The 19,038-nt window shown below is 43.5% G+C and overlaps 1 protein-coding gene across 5 annotated transcripts in view; it reads left to right on the top strand.

Annotated features, from left to right (window-relative positions):
- Positions 1–4,891: 4,891 nt before the first annotated feature.
- Positions 4,892–19,038, top strand: part of LOC129714836 (disco-interacting protein 2 homolog C) — a 540,592-nt gene continuing 526,445 nt past the window's right edge. For all 5 annotated transcript variants that reach the window (XM_055664689.1, XM_055664698.1, XM_055664678.1 and 2 more), the window contains exon 1: positions 4,892–5,101. In XM_055664689.1, the coding sequence (XP_055520664.1) occupies positions 5,017–5,101 (85 nt within the window). In that variant the 5' untranslated portion in view covers positions 4,892–5,016. The remainder of the gene's footprint in view (positions 5,102–19,038) is intronic.

Below are 19,038 nucleotides of genomic sequence, written 5' to 3'. Positions count from 1 at the left end.
AAAAACCCCCAATGAAAACTGAAAATGTGAGATGCAAAAAAGTTTAACATTTTAAATTATCTGAAGCTAATTGCTGAGTCTAAAAATGTATAATGTCACCACGCAGAAGATGTGCTGCTCCTTAACCTTAATGTGGAGCCTTATGGGGTCAATCTCATTCAACTTGTCTATAGCTTTCAAGATTTTCTTTCTTCTGATGAAAGGTTATCTGACCCAAAACATCAGTCCTGTTTCTTCCTGCACAGATGTTGCCTGACCTGTTGAGTATTTGCAGGATTTGATCCATATTCAAGGGCACTGTGCCTAATCTGCTGTCACTGACTTCACCAGCAAATGTGCAGAGGTCTGTGTACCAAAGAAGATGGTAGGTGCGTTCCTCAACCAGAAACCATGGATAAACCATGAGGTCCACTCCCAGGTGGTCCACGTTCGCAACATTCAAGTAAACGATTACAAGTAGTGCAAGAAATGTATCTTCGTTGTTAATATAATGCGAGGAGTTATTCAACTGGCTTCTAAAGCCTTTAAAATGTAATTGTATCTGCCTCCACCACTTCCTCTGACCAGCCCCTTCCAGGCTTTCACCAACCTCTGTGTGAAAAGCTTAACCCTCAGATCTCCTTTACATTTCTCTCCCCTCACCTTAAACCTGTGCCCTCCAGTTCAAGACTCTCCTTGTCAACATTTTGACGAGGTGGTGAGTATATGCAATGAGTGGCTAGGTGAAGTAGTTGAGGCAGGCACAATAACAACTTTTCAAGAAAGACACCATGGATAGGAAATGTTCAGAGGGATATGGGCCAGCGCAGACAAATGGGACTGGTTTGGATGGGGCATCTTGCTGGGCATGGACTAGTTGGGCCGAAGGGCCTGTTTCTGAACTGCATGACTCGGTGACTCAATAACTGGATCTATGGTAGAAATTGCTTCTCTACTGAAGCAGAGACAACAGCCACATCTGTAGTTGTTGATGAGTAAATTCAGTTTGGAATAATGGATATGTTGAAACCAACAACAGAATTTCATGCATTTGATTTCTCTGTTGGAATGGTAAAGATGGCCACTCTAGTTAAGACACGTTATCGACGTTAATCAAGGAAGTTCAAAAAACCAAACTGTGATGAGACTGGATTTGATCCTGGAAAATTGATCCAAAAGCACTCTCAACATAAGAAGGGTCCTCCACATGACGTGGATAGATCTACATCTCCGAATACAGATTTGAAAAATTCTCTTTTAAGGGGCCTTCTCTTCTATTTCTACTTTCCACTTTTTATTATTTTTTTTATATATATACACACTTCACGTTTTTCTATTCTCTACCATCTGTTTTTTCCACTTTTTCTTCTTTCTATTGTTTTCTTTTTCTTGTCTTGCTTACTTCCTTCTCATAACATAAAACTAGAGGTTGTACATAGAATGGATTATGGTATGACATAGTTGGCACCTAAAATTAGGTGCCACTGTACTGTTTTGTACTGTATTAACTTCTAATAAAATAAACAACAAAAAAAAGAAGGGTCCTCCATATAGAAACATAGATAATAGGTGCAGGAATATGTCATTCGGCCCTTCGAGCCAGCACCGCCATTCAATATGATCATTGCTGATCATACAAAATCAGTACCCCATTCTGGCTTTTCCCCCCATATCCCGTGATTCCCTTAGCCCTAAGAGCTAAATCTAACTTGAAAACATCCAGTGAATTGGCCTCCGCTGCCTTCTGTGGCAGAGAATTTCACAGATTCACAACTCTCTGGGTGCAAAAGTTGTTCATCGTCTCAGTCTTAAATGGCCTACCCATTATTCTTAAACTATGGTCCCTGGTTCTGGACTTCCTGACCCGCTGCTGCTTGACCCGCTAAGTTCCTCCAGCAGTTTGCTTTTTTTAAGTGGTAGAATCCGGGGAGCATGTTGGGAATAGAGGGAGGGAGGGGAAATCAACTAGGATTCATGCAGGATCCGTGTCAATGGGTGTTTCATGGCCAGCGATGGGCTGAAGAGCCATTGCCCGTGCTGTATGGTACCATGAAAAGCCACATTCATTCATCCTCAAATCGGCCTCTCGGGGAAAGGAAGCGTTGCAGCCTCATCGTGACAAGGTCACGTTTTGGCCAGCTGGATGAGCGCCTGCTCGGCAATATCAGATGTTCCTTCCTGAGCGGGAGTCACAGGACCGAGGCGTGTTGGGCCGATGCAACAGGCGACACTGGTTGGAGACTGCCCGCGGGTTTAATCCCAGATCCGACACACTGCTCCATTTCCACCTAGCTGTGTGTGGAAATTATATATTGTTTTAACCCGGGAACGCGTGGGGCCAAAATTGTTGCTCTGACTGGCTCAATGTTCATCCTCATCCGCACAGACACAGACGAAAGTCACCAAACAGAATAAAGGACAACTTTCCAAACGGCTAAAAGAAGGCTTTAAAACTCCATAGTAAACAAAACAATATGGTTGACGTTAAATTAACATATTTGGGGAATCTCAACATGGCCCTGCTACTTGTTTACATCACAATTTTATTCCTTTGGTTCAAGAAGTGGCCGATTCACGCACTCCAAGCCGCGGATTGTGTTCCGATCTGTTGGAGTTTCGATCATCCCGACGAGAGGGCCTGAACATCTGTAGCGGCGACTGCGGAGGGTTCAAGGTCCTGACCACGGTGAACAAAGGAGGAAGATGACTGAACGTTATTGCCTTCCATCACAGTGAAGAATGTTGATTCCACTGTGGTGGATGTTTATGTTAAATTCTATTGTGTATTGTATTCTCTGTACTTGTATGGCTCTATGGTAACTTAAATATCACTGTACCTTAATTGGTGCATGTGACAAAAAAAAAGGTGAACTTTTGTGAAATAGAGTGAAACCAACCAACCAGTCAATGGACCGAGGAGCCAGCAGTTGTCGATGATTCGATAAGAAAGTTGTCGATGTCGATAAGAAAGAAGGAGTAGAGACACTTTTAAGAAGTATAATAAAGTTTAGTGGACATTTTACCTACCGGACAGTTTACATAGGTCCTGAAAACACCAATGAGCCAATTAAAATGCCCGGTCAGCGAAGGAGATTGTTACGGCTGCTGTCAACTGCACTACGATACATAGCGACTCCACTCCACTGCACTACGAGTTAAAAAGAACCATGCCGACCTAATTTTACCCGCGGAAAAATTTCAACATGCTGAAAAAATTTCCGCGCGCTAGCTGAGGCCACTAGTATTCGGGAACTTCCCTCGAGCATGAAGGAGAGTTCCAGCGACCACATATGACCTCCTAGGACCACGTGTCGACCGTGCTGCGAGTTTGACGGTGGAAGGCACTCTTTTAAACTGGCAGATTAGGTCGCCCAAGTGGGACAGCCCCCTCTCCCACACAGAGTTTCCTCGCATTTCAAGAGTCACGCCTGCTTCCCATTGACGCCCCTTCATCGAGTATGTGGTTTGCTCTACCATTCAGACACCTTATCTCTTATTGTTTCCATCTCACACAAATGACTTTTTTTAAAACATTTCATTTCACAGAGAGGGTAAAATATCCTGTTTCTTTCTCAGCACTCTACACGTGCACACGTTATTATTCATCACCATCTGCAGGATACTCGTACACGGACACTCACTCGAAAACCTTGGTGGCGACTTAAATATAAGGTTACTACTTCTGCTGATGCAATGAGCCCGATATTTTAAACCTTTGTCTCTTTCACGGGCCACCGTGCCTTCCTTTGTCTGAGATGTATTGTTACTTACGTTCCTACAAATGTCTGCTCTCATATCGTGGCATATTTCTTAACTTGGACACAATTTTCCCACATTCTCCCATCGATTTTCTGCTTTATTCAAATGAACTTTCTTTCTCGGGTGCATTGATCTTGTCGCCTTTGGCAAATGGACACATTTGAGTTTGTTTCCCCCTCATAGACATATAAGTATCCTCTTTCGCGTGCCACACTCTCCCGCAGACACATTGTATCTCTCAGATGAAGTATCTGTCTCTCACAGCTACCAATGTATCATTCTCTCACTCAGACGGACACATGGTATCGTTCTCGCAGACAGATAAAGGGTATCATTCTCACACAGATACATTGTGGCGTTGCATGCATTGTATCTCGTCTCCTCCACTCAGCCACTGCACCTTTACACACACAACATGCTGGAGTAACTCAGCGGGACGGGCAGCATCTCTGGAGAGAAGGAATGGATGTATCTCCACCCGAAGCATCACCCATTCCTTCTCTCCAGAGATGCTGCCTGTAACTCACAGCATGTTGTGTCTACCTTTATGCCCCTGTCCCACTTCGGAAACCTCTGGAGACTTTGCGCCCCACCCAAGGTTTCCGTGCGGTTCCCGGAGGTTTTTGCCAGTCTCCCTACCTGCTTCCACCACCTGCAACCTCCGGCAACCACCTGCAACCTCCGGCAACCGCACGGAAACCTTGGGTGGGCGCAAAGTCTCCGGAGTTTTACGTTCAGGTTTCCTAAGTGGGACAGGGGCATTAGTGTCTACATTTAAACCAGCATCTGCAGTTTTGTTCCTACACTGTACCCTTATATATATATATATGTATTATTTGCACTGTTTCTCTTCAATGTCTCTGCGCTCACTGGCCCCCTCTGGTGGCGGCGCCGCTCCCCCCGTGGACGCGCTCTCTCGCGTGAACGCGCCCGGCCTCCTGCAGTCGCGCCTTGCGCTGGCCCCGGGAGCGCGCGGGCGCCTTACCTTGCGCGTGCACGCACCCCCCCCTCATCATCTCTCCCTCTCTCCCCCTCTCACACACACACACACACACACACACACACACACACAAGACAGAGCCGGAGCAGACATGGCCGTGGTGTGAAGTGCCGGAGACACCCCCCCCCCCCCCCTTCTCTCTCTCTCCTCTCCCTCCTTCCCTCCCCTTTACCAAACACTAGCACCCCTCCCCTTCTGCATAACATCATGCATCTCCTACACCTCGGTGCAAAGTGCTGAAGTGTGGCTTTTTCGACACTCGGACACAAAGAGGGAGAATGGCGGATCGCAGCATTGATAGCCTGGCTCTTCCTCTCGAGGTGAGGGCCAAGCTGGCCGAGCTGGATTTGGAATTATCCGAAGGTAAAAGCCGATTTTTTCCCCTCACTCCTTCTCTCTTCACGGGGTTCCTCTCATTTGCTGCCTTGCTCAACCCCCCCCCCCCCTCCTCCCTCCTCCTGTGTCTTATTCTGCCTTGTGAATCCTCCACACCTTCTCTCTCCCTCTCTCTCTCCCTCTTGTTGCTCAGCGATATATTAATGATAACGCGTTGCCTTTCAGCTCAATCTGTGACATTTCATTGAAGGCGAAGGAGGAGAAAAAATAACACTGGGGCTGGGCTTTGCTGTGTTCCTCGGCTAACGGTTTTACAGCAAGATTTCTGTCCTCTGATTTCCTGTTGTCGAGGCTATGATTTCAGATTTTTTTTTTGTGGAAATAAGGAGGTCTAAATTGGCATTCTGAAAAAATGCAACCCGCGGCGTCAATTCAGATTGTTTTCATGCGGTGTAACGATTAACATGCATCAATTTATCCGCCAAACTTAAAATCGCAGCATCAAAAAAAAAAATCATTTGATTGGAGAGGCGTGTTAATCAAGTGTGTGTGTGTGTGTGTGTATGTTGTGTAATGCACAACAAAGAGATGTTCGGTTTAGGGATATATTCCAACTCGTACACAGATTGCAGACGGTATAATTCGACTGTAATAGCAGGAGTTGGCACAGTCCCTTATACTTAACCCTACACCTACAAGATGGAAAGGGCTGCAAGTGTGGGGACCATTAAGGTGCCAGCCAGCGTACTTTGAGGCCGAGGTGGCATTGTGTTGGGTGTGACGCTTGTCGGCTTGTAATCTCAACAAGACACTGCAAATAACGAGCGCACCTTTGAGTTTAAGATTAAAGGCAGGCTTTCTTGCCTTGTGGTCCGTGTTGGTTTGGAAGGTGCCCATAACACATTGGGGCGAAACCCCTATTCGCCCTCCACTAGAAAATAAATGTTGCGAGAGCTCGGTTCCCAATCGAAAATGCTGGAGTAACTCAGCGGGACAGGCAGCAGCATCTCTGGAGAGAAGCAATGGGTGATGTTTCGGGTCGAGACCCTTCTTCAGATCGGTTCCCAATCGGCGGTTTCCAGCAGTGTCTGCTCGTGAACGACTTCGTATAGACTTCGAGTTTCTCCTCCTCGCTGCGGTGCTTTGAATGTGCTCTGTGCTGGACAGACGGCTCGCTGAAGGCGGGCTCATCTTTCGGAAAGAGCTGGATATTTCGCCGCGTTCGGTGCCTTTGTACAATCTGCCGAATCAGGAATTAATAGGAACCAGCATCCGGCGTCTGGGAATCTCTGGTGAATGGTTAAGGGATCACATTTGCAGCTCTAGTTTAACCCCTTGTGTACTGATGAAGATGTGGGCCAGTGACCAGGAACTGTCATTCGCGCATTCAAATCTAACACAGTCCTCGGCCGCTCGTTTTTGAGCACAACATCGCGCTTCTTTTTAAAAAAAGTTTAAAAAAAAAAGAAAACGTTCTTTTTACCCACTTGTAGTGTCAACTACATTCCGTGTGTTTTGTAACATTGGAGATCCAGGGAAAGACAGTCCGGGCTGTTAACAATTTCCACACCAGTGTGAGCGCTCCGGATGGGTTTTTTGTCTAATTGAAATCTGATTCTTTAAACGACGCGACGTTCAAATCAAAGTGTAACGTTGTGATTTTTTTCCTGGAAACTTTACGCTCATGTGTTTGCAACGCGCGTGTGTGTGTGAGCTTCCACAGTGACACTTTCGATAACTCGTAGAAACGGCGATCGGGAAGCAACACATCGCTCCAATCCTTTTATGGGCGGTGAGGTTTTTGACAACGCATTGGTTGGATCCGACCCAATTTTTTGTTTTACCGTTACAAATTGAACACTTATGACACGGTTGGGATTTTCGCGCAAGTAGGAAGTGAACGGATACCAAATGCAGTGTTTTTAAATGTATATCGCAAACGCTGAGAAAAGGCAGCAATCTCGTGACACGAAGTGGTTACTAGTGACGGCTATTCTGCAATGTGATTAGCTGGCAGTTTGAAACTGCCTATATGTGACCTCCACACTGACTGAGAATATTTAGTATGCTATATAGCTAGGGAGTTCATGCCATAGTGGTTCCACATAGCCTGGTCGCTTCACATTCAAATGCGCGGTTAGTGGACATTGATTTTTCTTCCTCTATTCAGATTTTGTACTAAAGTTATTTACTACCAACTCCACATTTGAGGGAAATTTAACCCCTCTTCATCCGCGTTTTAAAAAAAAACCGCGAAAGATAACATTAATAAGCGAACAGTTCTGTCAGAACAGAGTTGATGGTCAACTTTAGGGCGACTGGAGGAAATGAGTGGACCCTTGCCAGCTTAGTCAGGGGCAAAGGTGAAGGTGGAAAAGCGTTCAGCGCTAGGTGTTATTACTTTCAAAGTCAGGGATCATCTTGGCACAAGAAAGCAGAAGAAAATGAAAAACAAGGCTTGATATTTGGACTAGCCGAAGGTGTGCACCATCGTAAGAAATTGTCGCTTCATGTCTGTGGCGAGCCTTGATCCACGTGTCTGTTGCAGCCATCCTCTAAACCCCTATGTAGTTGCTGTTTATGGATTCCCGATCAGAAGGGAGTAGTGATTTGATCGTGATGCAACAAATGTCAACCATCCACTCGTTCTAGATACCAAAGAGTTGACCAAGGTTACGAATCAAAACTCATCATTGCCCATTGTCATCACCAGAGGAGATAAGAATGGAGCTCAATACATCCAAGGAAGAGATGTAGATGTGCAAGCAGCGACGTCATGTTACATTAGAACATAGGACATATTACATTAGAACATAGAACCTCAGAACTCGTTCTATTACCGACCGCAGCTTTCTGGGCATTCATCATTTGCAATGCTGTTTTCACAATTGTTTACTGGCTGGTTAATTGTGACAGGCTCCCCTGAACTCTTTTGGTTTGGGAAATTAATAGAGAGAATACATCTATTAATCCAACCAAGATGCCTCTTGACAAAACAGTTCAGATCACTAATTTTGACAGTGACATTGTTGCAATTTGAAGTTCATTAACACAGTGCATTCAGTTCAGTCCTGGATCACGATTTTAATTTAATTAAGCAACATTCTTATATTTTAGTTTGTTTTCTGGCAGTTCAGGTTAATGTATGAATAACCCCTCTTGACCCTCTAAGCAACTCCATCTGAGGGAAGGGAAGAGAAAGACATAAATGCATCAGTAAATCCATACCCCTCAGAACAAATACACTTATGCATAAAGATTATGTTAACCCAATAATTTATGTGAGTTGCTAAACTTTGTGAACTATTATTAATTGTAATATTGAATAATTCTCTATAAATAAACACAATCTATCTAAAGGGAGATATTCATTTTAGTTATTAATACACATTCCTGGAATTAATCTCACTTCAAACAAATTCAATGCTGTTCACACAAGGTCAGGAGGAGTGAAAAAATTAGATATTCACTATTTTGTTATTCAGGAACTGCCTGTCTGGTAGTCAACTCTGCTAGGTGGGAGAAAAGTGGTTGAGCTATCTTAGCAAGCGAGCAGGAGCCATACATAGAACAAAGAACAGTACAGCAAGGAATCGACAGTTTGGTCCACCATGTCTCTGCCAAACTTGATGTCAAATTAAATTAATTCCTTCTGCCTGTACATCTCTCTGCCTGTACATCTGTAATTCCTTCTGCCTGTGGTATCCCTCCATTCACTACATATTCACAAAACTATCTAAAGGTCTCTTAAATGCCACAATCATATTTGCTTCCATCACCATCACTGGCAGTGTGATCCAGACACCCACCACCCTCTGTGTATAAATTTAAAAAACCTGCCTCGCACATCTTTAAAGTTTCCCCATGAGACTTTAAAGATCAAGCACAGGTACTTGACATTTTCACCCTTGAAAAATATTTCACACTGCCTCCCCTATCCATGCTTCTCAATTTTATAAACGGATCAGTTCTCCCCACAGCCTCTGACACTCCAGAGAAAACAATTCAAGTTTGTTCAAAGTGTCGGAGGGAAGGAGGTATATAATCCTCCCAACATTTTTGCAACCACCAACTGGATTCCACAACTGGTCACACCTTTCCATCTCCACCCCTTTCTGCTTTCTGCAGAGACCATTCTGCCCGAAACTCCCTGGTCAATTCGTCCCTTCCCACCCAAACCCACCCCCTCGCCAGTTACCTTCCCCTACAACCGCGGCAGATGCAACACCTGCCCCTTTACCTCCCCCCTCGACTCCATCCAAGGACCCAAACAGTCTTTCCAGGTGAGGCAGAGGTTCACTTGCACTGCCTAAAACCTCATGTACTGCATCTGCTGTTCCAAGTGTCAACTTCTCTACATCGGCGAGATCAAGCGCAAGCTCGGCGATCGTTTCACTGAACACCTTCGCTCAGTCTGTCTTAACCGACCTGATCTCCCGGGGGCTCAGCACTTCAACTCCCCCTCCCATTCCCAATCTGACCTTTCCGTCCTGGGCCTCCTCCATTGTCAGATGAGGCCCAGCGCAAATTGGAGGAACAGCACCTCATATTTCACTTGGGTAGTTTACACCCCAGTGGTATGAACATTGACTTCTCTAACTTCAGATAGCCCTTGCATTCTCTCTCCATCCCCTTCCCAGTTCTCCCACTAGTCTTACTGTCTCCGATTACATTTTATCTTTGTCCCGCCCCCTTCCCTGACATCAGGCTGAAGAAGGGTCTCGGCCCGAAATGTCGCCCATTCCTTTTCTCCAGAGGTGCTGCCTCACTCACTGAGGTACTCCAGCATTTTGTTTCTACCAAGTTTGTTCAACCTCTCCTCAAAGGACCTGTCTTATTTGACCTGCTGAACCTTACATATGTTTCCTTTTTTTCTTTTTGACCCAGTTTACAACCTCTCTCATCATCCAATGTTCCCTTCCCTTGCCATGTCCTTCCTCATTACTGGAACATGAAGGTTCAGAACTTTGATCAGCTGGGTTTTAAAACGACTCCCACATCGGGTTGGATTTACTCATTGGCATCTACCTAGCTGTTGCCTAATAATGTATAAGATAAGGAGGGGCGTGGATAAAGGGCATAAGCTTAAGATGAGATTTAATAGGGACCACGAGGACAATTCTTTCACTCATTGGTTAGTCATATCTGGAATGAGCTGCTGGAGGATGCTATAGGAGCAGATACCATTATGATTTTCAGAAGACATTTGGACTGATATATGGAGAGGAATGATTTAGAAGGACTATGCAGGAAAAACCTGCAGATTCTGGTTTACATCGAAGATAGACACCAATTGCTGGAGTAACGCAGCAAGTCAGACCCTTCTTCACACTCGACCGTACCAGGTCAGAACCCTTCAGACTTGAGAGTCTTAAGAAGGTTTCAACCCAAAACGTCACCTGTTCCTTTTCTCCAGAGATGCTGCCTGACCTGCTGAGTTACTCTACCTTTTTTGTATCTATCTAGGGTTTAGAGGGGTATGGACCAAATACATGCAAATGGGACTCGCCCAGAATGCCAACATGGTTGTCCCAAACAAGTTGGGCCGAATTACCTATTTCAATGCTGAATGATTCAATGACCCTATGATCTCATTGACATGAGTGAAACTGGCCTGTCCCAGCTCCTAATTTGTATATTTAGTTTTTAAATTTGAGCTGTTTTTTTGCACATTGCAGCCTGGACTGTGGAGACTGACAGATGTGTCATGAGCCAATGAGACCCCATTGGTTAAGACCAAGCATTCTGTGGCTGACTGAGCTCCTGTTACTGTGGTGTCGAAGTTAAACTCAGGATGTATCTTTTTGTCAGAACCAAAGGTTGTTGGTGAAAGCTTAAATGGGGATCTTCAAAATAGCTTCTGTGCACTTTGTAACATGGAAAGGATCTGCATACTTACTGTGAAGGGCTTCTTCTGTTTGCATATTCCATATATTCCTGTAGAATTCGATTAGTTCTATACAAAGGGCTGCTGGAAATGTTTGTAAGTTCACCTCAGATCATGGGCAAGTGTAAAAATGATGTCTAATCTCTCGCCAATGATTAGAAATGTAATCACATGCTCACTTTAGATTAAAGAGGGTGCTTTAGTCAGAGGGCTGACTCCTTTTTATTACACATTGACCTTTTCATGCTTTGCATTTGCCAGAGATTTGATTGATCAAGATTTATGGCAGTTCTATACGAATGGAATAATATTTCCATAATTTTTTAACTACATTTCAGTGCTGACATTTCTCCAACACCTTTATGAAGATGTCTCTTAAAGTATCTTGAAACAATGATGGAATTTAAATTCTGAAAATATATATTTGATTTGAGTTCAGTTGCGCTGCTTTGAGCTGTAAACAAACATGCTAATTATATTTTCTATCAGGCAGTCTGTGTGTCCATTCTTAAATATTGTCCAATACTAGGTGTGTTTTGTATTTCCACAAATCCGGCAATTTATAAATAATCTGTCATCTGTCCATTTTGTCCTAAGCTATTTGAAGGATTGTAGAAGTTGTTCCCTGGGTGCACAAAAACACATTTAAAAAATAACTTCATACTTTTAATGGGTATGTATGCTCTTCCTCATTATTCCCTTCATCTTATCCCATTTCAGCTTGCTACTCTGAACGAACAAACCTTGGATAAAGAAGCAAAAGATATAGGTTGCCTCGGCATTTGCAGGGAGGATTTTATTTCTTGTGTGGTAGTCAGTTTTAATTCTGGATCAGTGGAGTATCACTCTCAAAGTCATCGGAGAAATTGAACACATGGAATTGGTTTTCCTCATTTCCTGAGCAGAAACAGGAAGCTGCAGAATTTTTTGATTCTTGATGTTGGCGATGAGGTGCAGTAGTGGGGGTGGGAGGGAGAGAATCCATTGCAAGAGGCATGAAAGCAGGCAGACTGTAGCATCATTCACTCAATAATACTTCTAGCTCACTTTTTCTGCACAGTGTGTTTTGCAGTTATTCAAGTTCCTAATATAGCAATTGAATAAAAATGTGGACCACCACATTGTGTGCAACATGGAGCTGACATTTTTTTTGGTTTGTTTGAGATTTTTGGTTCAGTTCGGGATTTATTTTTCCATTTACTGTGATAATTTGGCAAAACCTGATATTTCTGATTATTTTTTAAAAATCGAGTAAATGTGCCAAGTTTGATTTTCTATAAATAATTGATACAGAGTGGCACAGTGGCACAGCTGGTAGAGCTGCTGCCTCACAGCGCCAGAGATCTGGGTTTGGTCCTGACCTCAAGTGCTGTCTGTGGAGTTTGCATGTTCTTTCTGTGACTGCGTTGATTTCCTCTGGGTGCTCTGGTGTCCTCCCACATAATAACGTCATGCGGGCTGGCAGGTTAATTGGCCTCTGTAAAATTGACCCTAGTGTGTAGCGAGTGGGTGAGAAAGTGGGATAACATAGAACTCGTGTGAATGGGTGAACAAGGGTCAGTGTGGACTTGGTGGGCTGAAGTGTCTGCTTCCATTCTGTTTCTCTAAACTAGAAACTAAATTTATAACAGTATTAATAACACTTGCATGTTCAAAGTCGTCCATTACTCTCAATATTTTTTATAAATCTGGGATTTACTACAACATTCCCTCCTCTCATCCCCTGAGCTACAATCGTCAAAGATGTGATTTGGTATTCTGTGTTTACAAATAAATGTCGTCGTTGATGGGTGATGTCCGTGCACTAACTTTCAGTAGCTACATTCTTAAAGAAAGAACAATGGTTGGCATTATGAACTATATATTTCAACACAGCTTTAGACGTTAGAGAGACCCTAGAGTGGAAACAGGCACTTTGGCCTTTCCAGGCATATCTTCTTCACGTCATCATCCAAATTATTTATCATACATTTATTAATGCTTACATTAACACTCACTTTTACCAAGTATAACTCATGTAATCTCTACTGTCGGGCAGTAATTTTGTCTATATCAAATAAGATTTAAAGTGTTCTAAATAAGAATTTAAAAATGTGGCTTGTTGCCGACCATCAGTCACCCCGTACACTAGCACTATCCGTCACACACTAGGGACAATTCACAATTTACAGAAACCAATTAACCTACAAACTTGCACGTCTTTCGAGAGTGGGAGTCGGAGAAAACCCACGCCGTCACAGACAGAATGTACAAACTCCATATAGACAGCAAGAGACCCTCGGATTATACCTTTAATTGGACTTTTCTGGAGTTATTCTTTATAACTTTATTCCCTTTATCCTGTATCTGTACACTGTGGCCAGCTTAATTGCAATCATGTATAGCCTTTCTGTTGACTGGATAGCGCGCAACAAACAAGCATTTTACTGTACCTCGATACGTGTGACTATAAAGCAAACTAAACTAAACCTGGAGTCAACACCGAACCCGGGTCTCTGGCGCTGTAAGGTCATTTAACAAGACATTTTTAAGCATATATGAGCGTGTTTTTCTGACCATTTACAAGATACCAAAATAAAATAAGGTTAAAGTTAGCTGGAATATTGGTGTATTACTGTCAATTGTAGCACAGTATAGTGTCATAACCAGGCAAATCATACTATATATGAGTATGTTTCTGAGGGAACTGCAGATGCTGGTTTAAACTGAAGATAGACACAAAATGCTGGAGAAATTCAGCGGGACAGACAGCATCACTGGATAGCAGGAATAGGTGACGTTTCGGGTCGAGAGCCTTCTTCAGTCTGAGATATATATATATATATATATTCAGTCTGTCAGTACATCAGGTATTTCAAAAGAGAAAATAAGCAGAGTGCAGAATATAGTATTACAGCCACAGATCTACAAAGTGCAGATTAAAAGTTTGCAACAAGTCAACTTGGAGATTGGTAGATTGGGAGGGGGGGGGGGGGTGGTTTGCATGATGGATTGGGATGCATTTACAACTCTGCAATATCTTGTGGCCTTGTACGGAGGTGTGCTTCCCTGGTTGTAGTGTCATTGTGGTTGGACCAAGAAAAAATGTTGGTGATATTTTCACCTGGGAACTTGAAGATCCCAACCATCAACACTTCAGCTCCATTGATACAGACAGGGCCGTGTACACTTCACTCTGCTTCCTTCCTGACCGTTAATGACCACCTCCTTCATTTTGTTGACATTGAGGGAGAGGCTACTGTCATGACATTGTGCTACTAAGTTCACTATCTCCTTCCTCTACTCTGTCTCATCATTTTTTGAGATCCAGCCCAATACAGCAGTGTCAACTGCAAACCTATGAATGGTGTTCCAACATAATTTGGCCACACACTCATGAGTGCACAGAGAATATAGTAAGTGGATGAGAACGCAGCCTTGCCGGGGGCACCAACGTTGTCAAGAATCAAGTATACAGTTGCGGAGGGGAACTGAATTTTAGGTCCAGGAGTTGGAGATGAGTTTGGTTGGAATTATGGAGTTTGGAAGAAGATACCTTGTTTCATGACTGGAAGATACATGCTTTTCTTCTTGACCTCAGCGACAGGTTGAGCCATGTGTTTTATCGGATCTTGGAATGGATACCTTCACGGTGATAGAAGTTGCACTTTCTTCCAGAGCAAAGAGCATTGAGTTGTTTGCAATAATATAGATTTTTTTTTCTTTATCGTCTGCCATTTTCCGGATGAATTATAAAAGATGAGGTCGAATTAATGACATACAAAAAAAAAACATTTCTGCAGAAATATTTAGAGTTTGTATTTTGAGATCATTAAATAGACAATAGACAATAGGTGCAGGAGTAGACCATTCGGCCCTTCGAGCCAGCACCGCCATTCACTGTGTTCATGGCTGATCATCCACAATCAGTACCCCGTTCCTGCCTTTATCCCCTTATCCCCTGACTCTGCTATCTTTAAGATCCCTATCTAGCTCTCTCTTGAAAGCATCCAGAGAACCTGCCTCCACTGCCCTCTGAGGCAGAGAATTCCACAGACGAATTCCACAGAGAATTCCACGGAATAAGCATCTAACACTTTTTCAGTCATATTTTGTGGTATTATAGAAAACAGTAAAAACAACTCCATGCTGCAATTCAACCCAGTTTGTCCTCTGGCATCGAACAGATGCATTGACAGAGCGATATAGCTGAAAGTGAAGCTGCCTCTGGTTAAAGGAATCTCAAGAACCTACTTACACACAAATACATTGCAGTAGTGCGTGGATATCCTTGAACAAGTTGTGAAAAAGGATTCACCTCATTGTGAATTACTTGCTTCCTAATTGTCCTGTGTGCTGCCTGCATATTCTATGTTGTACCTCCCAAGACAGGACTAAATTTAAACAGTCCTTGTTGTGGTATTCATGTTCCTCAGCCGTCTGTGACAATGAAATCCACAGATTCACCTCCCTCTGACAAAAGAACCTCCTCCTCATCTCCATCTCGTTTATTCAAATTTTCTTCCTGTGAAGAATTTCCTTAATTTCAGTTGGTGCCAGGATGCCCAGTCTTTCAATTGTAACGGATTAGCAATTAGTTATGATAAACCTTCTGAAGCAAAGTGCATTGAAATTCCCTTGGAGGCCATAGTTGACAACATACCTTACAAAATAGACCAGAGTATATTGTTAAACAATCTACTGGCACTTTCAGTTCACAAACTAGATGAATTTGGATAAAGTTCGTAACTGGAATCCTCATAAATAATCTGCATACCTGTGTCTATTTGATTAGTAGGGCAGCACAGTAGCGCAGTGGTTGAATTGCTGCCTTACAGCACCAGAGACCCGGGTCTCTGATCCTGACTACGAGTGCTGTCTGTGTGGAGTTGGTACGTTCTCCCTGTAATCGCATGGATTTCCTCCGGGTGCTCCGATTGCCTCCCACACTACAAAGACGTACAGGTTTGTAGGTTAATTGGCTTTGGTAAAATTGTAAAATTGTCCCGGGTGTGTAGGATAGTGTTAGTGTACGGGATCAGCGGTCGGTGCGGGCTCGGTAGACCAAAATATCTGTTTCTCTAGAGTCTTTAAAGGGATGGAGGAAGAAGTCATATGTTTGTGTGTTCCATATGGATGTCTTGTTTATCATGCATATTAGTCACTGTGTCTGAAAGGCCTGCTGAGTAAGTGTCTGGCAGCATCTGCTTGAGTTGTGGGGTATTGGCCCTCATGGTTCTCCCAATGTGGAAACAGACAGGGACTTAAGCTTTTAATTTAGTGGAAGGGAACATCTTTCAGTCTGTACTTGTTGATTGGATTCTGCCCTAGATTTGACTTCTGCTCAGTGCAGTGCTGATGTATGTGAACCTGAAAGCATGGACGAGGCACATGTACACTTTTCTCAGTACATCTTGCCAGAAGAGCAGTTTGAAATGTGATGCCTCAGTTGGGCACCTTGTTGGATTGATTTGGTTATGAGAGAACTCTGGGGCCTCACCTTAATCTGCCTTTGAAGGTGCAAAGGTCAAATGAAAATGAAGCTGAATATTTATTGTCGAATGAGATGGCTCAAATCCAAACTGCTAGTCTTTCCCCCTTAATCCATGTAGCATTTTACTGTGGCTGAAGTGACAGATTGCTCAAATATTTAGGTGTTTGTGTGTGTGTGTTTCGTACACACAGACTCTTTGGCGAATAATGCAATGTGTCAAACTAGTGGTTTTCCTAAATGACAGAATGATCTAATTACTGCTTCCCTTTGAGCTACTGAAGAGGGCAAGAATATCCTCAGTGATTGTATATTTGCTTTCATCTGCATTGAATATCTGCAAAGCAAAGCTGGTAAATTGCCTCCTTTGTCTTTTGTGACACAGCAATCACTGCATTTCAGAAGAAGTTCATTGAATGTAACTGTGGCAATTTAGAACCTTTTTCTCATTTACTCTCCTCGTGCTCATTCAGATTTATTATTTCTTAATTTTTTTTTGTGTTCACAAAAATACACTTCCCATTGGAACAGCTGAGATGTGGCTTCTTTACATTGCGTTCTAATCATTTTGGATATACTATTAATATGCCAAGTCTGGGCAAATTATCATAAGTGGCCACTAAATTTGGAAAATTGACACAGTCACTACTTCCTGGATTGATGTGAAAACGAAATACTGTGAATAGTATACAGTAAATCTGAATTATGTGTACTCATGTTTTAGGATGTGGCTGAATTTTGTAAAGGCAGTGTTTTCTTGCATATCCCTGAGTTGTCCTTTTACAGCTGCAGTCCTTTTGATGAAGATGCTCCCAAGGGGATGTTGGGCCCAGTGGAGGTCTCTCTATAAGGGAGTCTTCCCCATTTACATCGGGGGCCTGGGGCGGAGATTGTTGCACAGAGCTGTGGCAAGTAATAGATATTTAAATTAGATCACGGACGTCAGCCGCCTGTCACTTCTGCGGTGTGGAAGAGACCGTGTTCCACATGTACAGTATATGAAGTGCGAGAGGTTGCTGCCCTCTGTACGACTATCTGAAGGAGCTGCTCCTCAAGTTTTTGGCTACACTTTAGCCCCACGCTCCTGATCTTTGGTTACCCGGTAAAAAAGAGTGAGGGTCGGGAGGGAGCGGGTGGGGGTGGTCTCCCTGTCAGTTTGCTCCTGGGCCTGGCCAAGATGGCCATTCGTGGGTCCAGGCAGCGGGCGGGCGGTTGAGGGTTCTGCCCGAGTCGACTGTCTGCCCCTTCTACCAGGCCTACGTCCATGCCCGTGTGTCCCTGGAGAGGGAACACGCAGTGTCCACGGGGACTCTGGAGGCCTTCCGTGAACGCTGGTCGCCACGAGGGGTGGAGCGTATTGCAGATAAAGTTGACAATATCTGTTTGTTTGTGAAGGGCCGATGGCAGTCTTGATTTTTTACTACTTTGTACTTGTGCATAATTGAATCAAAGCGTTTTGGATTATAATTTTTTTTTAAAGGGTGATGTTGTGTGGGAAGTTGCAGTATTTAGACCCAATGACGATGAAGGAGTGCAGGGGTGAATTGATTAGTCTGGGTGTTGTGTGGCTTGCAGTAGTGATGTTCCATTGTGCTTCTTGGTGATGCAAGCAATGGTGTCGGGGTGAGTTACTGCAGTGCACTTGGTGAGACACACAGCAGCCACAATGCACAGTGATGGCAGGGGGAATGAATGAATTAATGAATAGTGAACGGGGTGGCAATCACATTGTTGGTTAAATTCAATATTTATTCCCAGCGTTGGATAAATTCAGCAGGCCTTGCAGCATTTGTGGAGAAAATAAAACACCAGCTAATGTCTCATATTAATGACATTCTGGTGTAATACATGCTGCAGGTTTGTTGGAAGGTCATCATCAGTTTGAAATGTTAACTCTGGTGCTCTATCTGCAGATGCTGCCTGACCTGCTGAATATGTGCGACCTTTCAAATTCCCTGTATCAACTCTATTTGACTTTTATATGTTCCTCATACACTCGGGTATGACCATAAACCACGGAATCAGTCCTGGCATCATGTATAGTGAAGGTGGACACAAAATGCTGGAGTAACTCAGCAGGACAAGCAGCATCTCTGGAGGGAAGGAATGGGTGACGTTTCGGGTCGAGACCCTTCTTCAGACTGATGTAGAGTGTACACTCAGACTGATGTATAGTGAACCTTGTTTACTCTGAAGATGGCAATAAAATGGACAGCATAAGAAAAGATGCACTCAAACAAAAGCCTCAAGGCCCGTAAACGAACTGAATAAAATGGAGTAAACCAGACTCTGCTGTTGCTTTGTGATGGCTGCCTTGAGCAATCTAAAATATGACTGTTTAATGCACAAAATTAAGTGTAACTGCTAATTGGACTGAAGTGGTTATGAAACAAATGCAGTTTCCTTTCTAACTACAAATTGCACAATATGTTTGAGCCATTATCTGTATCAGGCTGTTGAATTATTTCCATTGATTGAAATGGTTTTATACAAACAATTAGCTTTGCAGTCTGTTTGCACACAGTTGCAGAGCTTTGAAGAAAGCCATTTGGCTGGTCAGTCCATAAATATCGCTAATTCCTTCCTCCAGCCCTTTCTCATCAACTC

This window comes from Leucoraja erinacea, chromosome 2 (assembly GCF_028641065.1).
Source record: "Leucoraja erinacea ecotype New England chromosome 2, Leri_hhj_1, whole genome shotgun sequence".
Taxonomy (NCBI): Eukaryota; Metazoa; Chordata; class Chondrichthyes; order Rajiformes; family Rajidae; genus Leucoraja; species Leucoraja erinaceus.
This window is presented reverse-complemented; position numbering and strand designations above follow the sequence as displayed.